We start from the raw sequence: 10,533 nt of genomic DNA on the forward strand, positions 1-10,533 counted from the left end.
AATTCAAAGTCACTTATTAAAGCAGATGGATTTACTATTTCTCCATTTGTTACAATGGATATGACATTGAGCCATAATAATGATCATATCAGACAAATCAAAAATAGATTAATTTAAATTATAAATATAGATATAAATGTATATATATCCATTTAGAAAAAAAGTGTAAAAAGTCAGAATGTCATTTACCTCAAGTGATATCCATTTTTTAAAATTCAACCAAAATCTTTTGGACACAGGGCAAGAAACAAAAAAAAACATGTGCAACGTGGTAAAGCTCATGTATTAATTTTAAAATGAGTTTCTTTGACCTTTGGGGAAATAGGCCATTTATTAAATTTAAAATACACTTAATTTATCCGAACAGTTGCCATATCGGGAACTTTTGATTATAATCATAAAACACTTTGGATTTCAGACTGCACTAAAACATTTATCACATTTGTAGTAATTTAACTTAATTACAATCATTAACCACTAAATTTGGCAATATTTAACATTTGAATACCCTAAGGTATTTTGAATTAAATAAACTGAGTGATGAAGGGATAAGAATTGGACAACAGTACAAAAAAAGTAACACCTGGTTTCAGTTAGTTGCATTAAGAATTTATTTTCACTATGATAAAAAAACAACAAAAAAAACATTGCTTTAGATAAAAAACCAAACCAAAAAACCCCCCGAATTGTTCAGAACACAGAGGGTTGTCCATACATTATTTTCATTGTGTAAAAGTTCTGTGTTTAATGGCTCCAAGTGAGTTCATATTGGCTAAAGACATCAGAGACATCACCAACAGAAAGGCTCTTTGTTTGGGGGTTACATAATACAAAAATACTGCAGATTCATTATACACTGGTTACAGAAATGGTGCTTTACAAATAATACTTTTCTGTTGCAATTACGACAGCTTGAAGAGTATAGAATGGGCAAGCTTTGGATGAATGCATTACCATCTGTAAAGAGGTTAAATTTTCCACCTCGGCAGCCACATTGCTGTGGCGGACTAATAGGAAAGGCATGACAGAGCACACTATACAAAAATAGAGTATCTAATAAAATATGATTTTAAAAAAAAGAAGACAAAGGAATACAGGAGAACAAATTTAAGTACCATGGCTTCTGGAGATTCTCCTGAATAAAACAAGGAAATGTAAGTGTTTACATTAGCAATAGACTAACGGAAAGGAAAGTAAGTCCCCTCTTAAATTGAATGAATGTCCAACGCACCTGACGCATAGCCTTAAAATTTCAAAATATCCATTACTTTGAAATGTTATCAAAAACATATTGACATTTCAGAAAATTTTATCTTTACAAAGAAAATAAAAATGATTAGAAATGTTTTTGATCAAAGAAGTCGAAATGTAATAAAATAGTGCAAGTAGCATGTACACAATATACAACATTAATAAATATGCTCTGTTTACCAATTGAGATGTTGCAGAATTAGATCTGTTATCTAATCCACAGCTTTTCTAAGAGGAATGAGGGGTCCCATCATTTTCAATAATGTCTCTGCAATTTAAAGTTGCACTGTAAATGAAGGAAGAGAACCAGCGCTTTTGTGGACATGCTCAAAGTATGAACTCCAAAAACTGTTCATCACTTAACATATCCAGGGAGAGACAGTTGGTAGACCTGCGGCCATAGAAGGAAGGTTTGGCTTGGCAGTGCAAATGGGGGTAATGACTGTCATCAACAGGGGTCTTTGTGTTTGTTGATACATCTGGAAGCCCAAAGGTGTAGCTGTGGGAAGAATCAGGTGGCAGTGTTGTCCCCAGGGGTGCTGGAGGTGGGAACAGACGTACGTCATCTAGACTGTGGCTGTGCCGGTCTACACAAACTTGTGCCCTAGATTTCAGAATCTAGAATAAAGACAAGAGGTAACAATAAAAAGGTAAGAAAATGAAACAGGGCTACCCAAAGGAGGAAAAGAAAACGATGACTAACCTGTTCTAACAGATCCTTGTTACGCGATTTCCCTAGATCTTCATCAGTATCTGGGGGGCACACTGTGTTTTCTGTAGAGCCCAAAAAACAAACAACTTTGTTTTCTGGTGGGATGAGAATAAATTAAAATATTGTTTACATAATAATCAAATCACTCATACCTGGCGAGTGAGTCTCCGTGGAGAGTTCTGAACAATCCACTGACACTCCTTCAAGAAGATCAGCAAGCTGGAACATATCAGAGTCATCCACAAGAACCTCCTCTGGACTCCTAACCCTGGTCTTGATCTCTGGAAAAAAAATGTATACACCAGACCATGTTACAACAGATGAATCAAAGAAATATTTGCAGAGGGATGGATAAAAAAATGTTTCAGTATAAAAGTCTGCTCACCATCCTCTCGCCATCCCTCATCTTCTATCCGAGCCTTACTGCCTGCGTCAAACCCGGAGGTACAGGAGCTGCCATGGCTGGCTCCTGAGCTGAAACACTTCTCTGCTCGCCGTTGACCTTCCTCCTCCATGGAGGCCATCTCGGTGGAGATACTGTGTTGGCGTGCGTCTGCTTCGATTCCGGAGCTGCTGGTGGAGTGTCGGGACAGACCGGGGCTGCTCTCACTGCCTTGAGGGTCCAAGTCCAGGTCATCACTGATGTATGACTCTCTGTAACGCTTCTTCTCTAAAATGAAAAAACGAGCATAAACCATCTGAAGAAACTGGGGTCAGCTGTGTTTGTTAAGAAGTTGATAAAAAAAAAGTAATAAAGGTATACCAAGAATACTAGTAAACTGGATACAGAAGCTGCTCCATATTATAGCGACTGTATTACAGATCATTGAGCAGGAACAAAAATCTTCCCTTGGTTATGCATTTAACTTTCTCTTCTACTTAAGTGTTCTACTGAGTACAAGTGGCCCACAGCCAAACTGTGATTATCACTGATACTAATCTTGTCCTTGTATTCACTTCTCCCTCCCCTACCTTCGCTCTCTTCCAGCTGGCGTAGGTGTTTGAGGGCAGGCTGGAGGCTGCGGTACACGCGGTGGCTGCTGCTCAGGTGCAGGAGGAGGTGGCGTGAGCGGAACGACGACCCAGTGTAGTAAACCAGCTTCCTGGCTGATGGCAGGCCATCTGGCTGGATCTCAAATTTCTTACCCTGAATGGGACAACATATTGTGTGTAGTGAACGCAGCGAATGCCCAATAAATAATTACAATGATTCAACCTAATCTTAACATGAGAATGGAAATGAGCAGTGTGCATACCAGGAAGGTGAGACGTCCCACATTTGACCAGGGGAAGTCGTACAGCAGCTGTCGCACATTGCTCACCTCCTATGAATACAAAGCACACACACACATAACTAAAAGAAATAGCTCAAACATGTGTGAGCTTTTGTGTTTTAAGATATAATCTACTTAGATATATTTAAATTAGTGATCAATAATCAATTGTTTCTCTGTTGGAAGGAGCCATCTGGCCATGGGCTTCTTGAGATATCTCACGGTCTGTTGGCTCTTTAATCAGCCAGGCCTGGAGCCCTAATCCCCCCCAGATGGCCCCTGACAGACAGATCAAAGAACTGACAGGCATGGCAGACAGCTCCTATCTCCTGGTGCAAATGCTGTGGTGTCAATCCCAGACATTCCTCACACGTATAGTCAGAGGTTTTATAGGGCTACAGATACAAAGACTGAATCTTTGAGCAAACACAGATTGACTCTTATGTACGTATGTGCTGACGTATGTATCTTGTATTAATAACAGACTCACACATGCACGCACCTGATAAACTTGCATTCCTCGCAGGGTCAGGCCGAGCATTGCCGTTCCGCTCTCGGCCTTTTTGTCCTGGACACATGAATGATGAGTTGTCAGACAGGCATCTGAGCGCTTCAGATAAGATAGCTATTCTGCAGTGGAGCCCCTCTCTTAGTTCACTAGGAAACACTGGGCTGTGCTACTAACAACAAATTAAACGTGAGGGCATATTATGCAATGGACGGGCCAGCTTTGAAAATATCACTCAGTAGATGAGTGATTTTGAAATGGGGAGGACAATAAACTGGAAATGATGAATGAGTTATATAATTGCCCCATAGTCATTTGTCCAGCCAAGCTCAAATGGCCAAGTGAACCACATTTGTGCTGGGAAAGACAACATGTCAGGCAGATTAAAAATTAGCTGAATTCCATTAACTAACAGCCTAAATAATCATCATATGTTATTTTAATATAAATCAGCCATGAAAATAAACATTCTTTTGTATGACACTAAAATACTGAATTGCTTATGACCTTTTGTAGCCTGTAAAACGTGACGGGTACATCCTCCAGTCGACATGACTCCCTGATGAAGAGCAGCATGGCATCACGTGTAGACAAGCCCCACAGCTCCTGATGCACCTTGGGTCCATGGCAGAGGAGATAATTTACTCCACGCTTTGCTAAAATCTACAGAAAGAAGATGGGACAGATATATATATTAGAGCACAACATAATTGGAAACATTAAAATCAAATGCATTAAAGTGCTGCTGCCGGACAGTTATACCTACCCAGGGAGGAAAGTACTGCTTGGGTTCAAAGTAAGGAGTGGTCTCCATACCATCTCTGGGCAACACGTGGTCACCGAGGTCAGCCTGCAAGGCGTAACCTGCCAGCTGGAAGTACACCTCCTCCTGCTGACGACATTCAGAGCGGAGCACCCGCTCACGCAAATCCAAATAGTAGAGATGCCGTGCCTTTCGTTCACTGGTACCACAGGGAGGGACACAAAAACATGTCAGAAAGGAGGACAAAGACATGTGTAATCTTGTCCAGTAGTGAGGAAAATTTACATGGAAGGACATACCAAATGAGTCTACCATTTTCTATGTAGTACTGCACTCTGAGGAAGAGCACTAGAGGCAATGATCGCTTCTGTAATCCCTGTATGAAGACAGAGACATGTTAGAGGCCTGTGTGTCAGCATCTTTTTGTCATGCTAAATGAAATGTTGTGACATGTAGGCCACTAAACTGTGCCTCCCAATTAACTGGGACATACACTGCTGTAATCTGGATTGGGGCACAGCAAAATGCTCTGATGCATTTCATCAAAAATTTGCTCCTCTAAGCAACAGGCTACCTTACCTTCCCTGAATCTTGTTTCCATTCCTTAGGAAAGTACTTAATGAGTTTCTCCTCCATGTCTAAAAATGTGTGCTCATTGTCTGGGGTGGAGAAAGACAATCAGGAAACAAGCAGACAGTTAGCAAGCAAACAAAACAATAATGCGACCAAGCATAAAATTTGCCCAACAATGGAATTCATTAGGGTTAAAGAAAAAGTCCCTTGTTCTTCTGTTCTTAGGTAATGAAAAAAAATGCTAATGTTCACGTATCCATTTTCTAATTCCAGTGGTAGCACGGCAGCACTGAGCAAACATTCTGTAACCGTAAAGAGACGGGTAGATGTTATTTTATCAAAAACAAATCTTCTTTTTCAGGAGCGTTTTTTTAACCAATGCTGAGAATGAGGATGTTGTCTCGCTCCCAGGCTGGTTCTATGAGTCATGACATGGGCATTTTCTATTTGAACCACTTTATCTCTTTTGTTCAACTTTGTGTAGCCAACATCATGCTTGCTGGGCTGTTTCACAACTCGTTCCTTTAACGATCCATCTCCTTCCTTTCAGCCTGTCTCATTCCCATTCTGACTCATTCACGACTCCTTCACCTCTCATCCTTCATTAAGTAAGAGTTGAGCAAGGCTAAGTCTATGTCATCACGGCAACTCCCCCTACCTCTTTTTCCTTCCACTCCCACCCACTCTCTTCTTCCCATCATCAATCCATCCCTCCCCTTGGTGAAGAGGTGGAATGCAAGGGTGCATTCCAGGCTTAATGAAGTTAATATTGCAGGAATCCAGGCCTAAGTGATCGCTGAACCAACACCGCAAAAACAAAAGGCTGCTTGTTTAAGTGGTGAGCCACACAAGATTACGGAGGCAGTTCAATGTATTTGTACAAAAGAGAATAGGAACTCAAGAGAAAGGTTAAGGACCAACTGAAATTGGTTACAGGTACTATATGTGCATTAACTAATCAACAAAACATCCTGATCATATTTTTCAGTCTTCTGATAATACTGTTGTGTACTCTAGTATGAATAGTCCCTTCAGGTCGAGAGGTTGGGGGTTAATAAGGAGTGAACTTACCCTTCACCACTGTGAGGCCAAAGAAGTGTAGCTCTTTGATGCCAAGCAGCTCTGCTACACGATTAAAAACATCCTGCCCTGTGGACTTTGGCTGGAGCAGGTGATAAGACAAAGAAGTCTGTGTTCAATTCAATGCATTCACAATGTAGTGATAGACAGAACTTTGACCATATATAATATATATAAAGATTTATTGGTATTAGTCAAGAGGACAGCTAGAGACAATCAACACGCACCCCGACAGTGATGTCCAGCTGGTCTTTGTTGGGGAGGAGAACACAAATAGTTCTCTCCTGCTTTATCAAGGAGGACATGATGTGTCTTGTGTATGCCCACGATAAGTGCTTTGTTAAACTGCTTCAGTCTTCTCTTGCTTCCTCTATCGTTCACTGTTTATCTGTTCCATGGAAGTCCGTCCATATTGCATCTAAAATGACAGATGACCTCAGAGTGAGATAAGCAAAGAAATTACAAAAACATCATCCAACAACAGTTCAATGTGAATGATGAAGACAGCAGACTGGAATTCGAAACAGGTCATCAGCTCGTGTGTAAGGTCAGATAACGAACTGCAAGAAATTCAACAAGTAAGACCAACTCAACTAAACGTTCTAAGTTCTGCTGTCGATATTAGTACGCCGCTAATCAGTCAAAGCAAAAACAATCTCATGCTCAGACATAAGTACATGGATGTCACCGTTATCCTGCAACCAAAATTAACTGAACGCGGCTTGTTTTACCATCACCATCTTAAAAAAAATGACTGACCCGACTGAAATAAATGATATAAGTTGGTCATCTTAACTTGAATAGTCAGCAAACACTACTATAGTGTGTAATTTAAAAAAGGAAAATCGTTGGGCAAATTCAATGAGCTTATCACACTAATAATAGTCATTAACCAACGATCATATAATCCCTGTGCAGACCTTTTCTATTCCAGCCATAACAGCAACATGACTTCAGTAAAAAAATCTATCTTAAAATTGATTTTAAGATTTTACCGATCACCTTTAAAGCATGCCTGGGTCTAGCTCCATGTTACATAGCAGACATGTTGACACCTTAGCCGGCCCACAGCCTTAGGTCCTCAGGTGGGTCTGGCTGTTCCAAAGTCGAGGCTCAAAACTAAAAGGTGACCAGGTATTTGCTATCAGGGCATCACGACTCTGGAACGCCCTTCCTAAAGACATGAGGCTCGCAGAATCAGTGGATTCTTTAAAATCACTTCGTAAAACACATTTTTATAGACTTACTGTTATGTGAGGTCGTCCTTTTTAACTTTTAAATGTATTCTTCTTAGCTCTTTTTATTATTTCTATTAAAATGTGACGTGTGAATGTGTATGGGTCTTATTTTTATCATTCTATATTTTATTGTTGCCTTATTTAATTTATCATTATATGTTTTCATCTTATTTTTATGTATTGTTTAACTTACATTTTTTATTCTGTTAAATGTCTTTTGCCATTACCATGTTCTTGAATCTTATTTATTCTGCTTTGTTGCTTCTTCTGCTTCTATTTTGCCTGAGTATCCTGTTTGTGCCTGTCTGTCGAAGCACTTTGTAAACTCTGTTTTTAAAAAGGTGCTATATAAATAAAGTTATTATTATTATTATTGTTATTATTATGACATTAGGAATTGTATTATTAAAAATTCAGCTTAACATACCAAAAAAAAGACAGGGGCAGTTTATTTGCCAACCAGGATCACCTGAAACTTGCCACCATGCTGACCCCGAGCCCCAACTGGTACGAGGCTCATCTGATTAACGTCTCAGAATCAATTAATCAGGTTAATTACTGCCGCGCGCTGACTCTGATCCCCTTAAAGCCTGCTCTAGAAAACAACCAGTAGAAAAAAAATGAAAGAAAAGAAAAAGAAAGAAGAAAGAAGAAAATATCAAGAACAAAAAAAAAGAACAAAAAACATTTGATCCCTTACTGAAGTAGCTTGGTTTAATGCCAAAATATGTAGAGAATATATTTTGTTTTTGACTGAGAAAACACACCAGCATGGTAAGCGATCCTTAGGCAAATAAACTGCTGCTTTTTTACACTTAATTCTTCAGGAATTTCACATACACATTGGGCAAACTCAAGTTCACGTCTGTTTAAAAGCACAGAGTGCAACAGGCCTCTCTGTTTAGATAAATCATGAGAAAAGAAAACACTATAGAGGTGTTGCAACAATACAAACTTGTGGGAACGACAAAAGTGAATGTACTTGGCTCACAGGGAAAAACATTTGTCTTACCAAATATGATTTATGGACATGTTCAAACAGATCCTAACTCACATCTGTGTGTCAGTGCAAACAGTCAGTGCAAAAAAACCTGAAATTCCTGTAGCTAGATCATCTGACTTGTTTATGACAGAGTCAAATTATACTGTACATTTAGCCTGACACTGTAGCAGACAGAAGTATATTCTTACACTGACACTGTTTACTTAAGTTCTTCTTAAATATTATTTATGAGAGTGTTAGTAGCTGTAGCCTATACTCTGGTTGGTCAATATACTGTAATGTGAGTCATACTGCTTAAAATATTATAATACCTGATAATAAGAATAATGTCAGATCCTTCAATGACAGATGTATTTCTTATTCAATAGTAAGAAAACTACACACTGAGGCAATGTGTGCTTTTTGAGAGAGGTTGCAGACATATGTTAGCAATTTATAAGAAGTTCATGTGTGAAGCAATGAAACTGAAAAATAGAGACACGTTTCGAAGGAGAAAAAATGGTTTGTGGAGGAATTTGGATGGTCTTGTGGGTGTTTTTGCCTCTACCCCGACGCCCTGAAATTGACTAATCTTTATTCCCATTTTGTATCATCTGCTGTTTTCATGACATGACATGACATGACATGACATATGATATGATAACATACCATTGCCAACAGCAAACTGCTATCAATTGCACAGACTAAACACACATAGCACTTGAATAAGCAGTAGTAGTCCTATTACTTCAAAGACAAATAGATGATGAAGTACTGAGTAACTAATACTTTTACTCAGACACAAATCCACAGTGCAAACAGTTACACCGGTCTTCACTGCATCCCACCTCCAAAACAAGTTTACCATCAGCCCAAACTGTGTTGACTGGTTTATTCAGACATCCCCCTTGTTGCTGACCAGGATGAAAGCGTGCATCACATGAGGGCAGCCATCTGTATGTCTTAATTCCCCTCCAAGACTGTCATAATCCCTACTTCTGAGCACACTGCTGGCTGTTGGGAAAACATCTCCTCTGAAATATCAGGGATCCTCACTGCCCGCTAAAAACCCATCAAGGAGTAAGATGAGAGGGGGTTTCTGAATAAACAGGGGCAAACAATTAACTCTTGTCCCACTTAGAAACAATAGGGTGAGCCAGCTCTTCAGTTTTTTTGTGTTTTTTTTGGAGGGGGAGCAGCAGTGCATTTATTAGGTATGACTCAAAGACCTGACAGGCACATTTCTATCAGTGCTCAGTGACTCATTTTAACAATATAACATTGGTAATGGCGTATAGAAAACTTACAGGCTGTGAGAGGTCATTTAACTTTTGTTTTACTGTTCATCCGTCTGGTACATTATCGATTTAAGTCGTTAAACTAGTAGCTGCTAGTTCCTGCAGTAATTAACGCATATGTATGAGTGACATACCTCAAATAAGAAACAAAACAAGAGTTACTATAACATTGAAAGAGGTGTTTCAGCGTTAAGAGTGATTATTTTACTCCCAAATGCAGCAACGTTAACAATTTCCTAAGGGAAATGTGTGTTAGGTCGGATGGGATGGTGAACACTACAACCTCACGCAACAAGTGCATCACCGACTCTCTGCTGCTACTCATTATATAGTAGGTACTTACCTTCACATTGCACGACACGAAGGAGTTCAAATTTCAGTCACAGGTTTTTTGTTGTTGTTTCAAAGCGTGTTCAGACACACAGTCTTCTTTATATCCAAACAAAACTCATAGCAGGAGTAAAGAGGACACCCGTCTGTCTCTCTCTCCATTGCGTGTTCAAACTTCTTCAACCACAGTGAAGCCCAAACGATTGAGACCGTACCATCCTCAAAACACTTGTAGGGGTGCTCTGTTGTGATTTATTTCCTGTTGTATATTTTCCTACTAATTTTTTTTACATTGTATTCAAGATGTATTTCAGTTTTACTCAATCAACTTATGTCTTTACACATATAGGAATATAAACAATTTAATTTCAAAACAGTTCAAAACAGACACCCTCTCCCCCCCTGTGTTTTGTGTTGGTGTAGCGATCTTGTACTAATTAGAGGTCCAAACACCGAGTGTGTGTAGACCGTCTGGTATCGTTGAGTACTATCAGAACTTCCCTTTAATTAGTTAGTGTTTAATT

The 10,533-nt window shown here is 39.3% G+C and overlaps 1 protein-coding gene across 1 annotated transcript; it reads right to left on the reverse strand.

Moving 5' to 3' along the window:
* Positions 1-587: 587 nt before the first annotated feature.
* Positions 588-10,204, reverse strand: zgc:172136 (FERM domain-containing protein 6). Its single transcript, XM_019275640.2, has 14 exons — positions 10,023-10,204; positions 6,389-6,579; positions 6,153-6,243; positions 5,088-5,167; positions 4,808-4,884; positions 4,512-4,707; positions 4,253-4,408; positions 3,740-3,805; positions 3,220-3,288; positions 2,936-3,110; positions 2,349-2,633; positions 2,116-2,244; positions 1,955-2,025; positions 588-1,869 (listed from the first exon to the last, which is right to left on the reverse strand). Exons 2-14 carry the CDS (start codon positions 6,464-6,466, stop codon positions 1,579-1,581), a joined length of 1,764 nt encoding a protein of 587 aa, XP_019131185.1. The 5' UTR covers positions 6,467-6,579; positions 10,023-10,204; the 3' UTR covers positions 588-1,578.
* Positions 10,205-10,533: the final 329 nt, after the last annotated feature.

This window comes from Larimichthys crocea, chromosome III (genome assembly GCF_000972845.2).
Source record: "Larimichthys crocea isolate SSNF chromosome III, L_crocea_2.0, whole genome shotgun sequence".
Classification (NCBI taxonomy): Eukaryota; Metazoa; Chordata; class Actinopteri; family Sciaenidae; genus Larimichthys; species Larimichthys crocea.

What these genes read in the sequence shown, in the direction of transcription:
- zgc:172136 (XM_019275640.2), bottom strand. Translation starts at nt 6,466, where the DNA reads ATGTCCTCCTTGATAAAGCAGGAGAGAACTATTTGTGTTCTCCTCCCC. An exon ending in GGAAACAAGATTCAGGGAAG is followed by an intron (nt 4,885 to 5,087) that starts GTAAGGTAGCCT and finishes GTCTTCATACAG; the next exon opens with GGATTACAGAAGCGATCATT. An exon ending in GAGGAATGCAAGTTTATCAG is followed by an intron (nt 3,289 to 3,739) that starts GTGCGTGCATGT and finishes TTGTATTCATAG; the next exon opens with GAGGTGAGCAATGTGCGACA.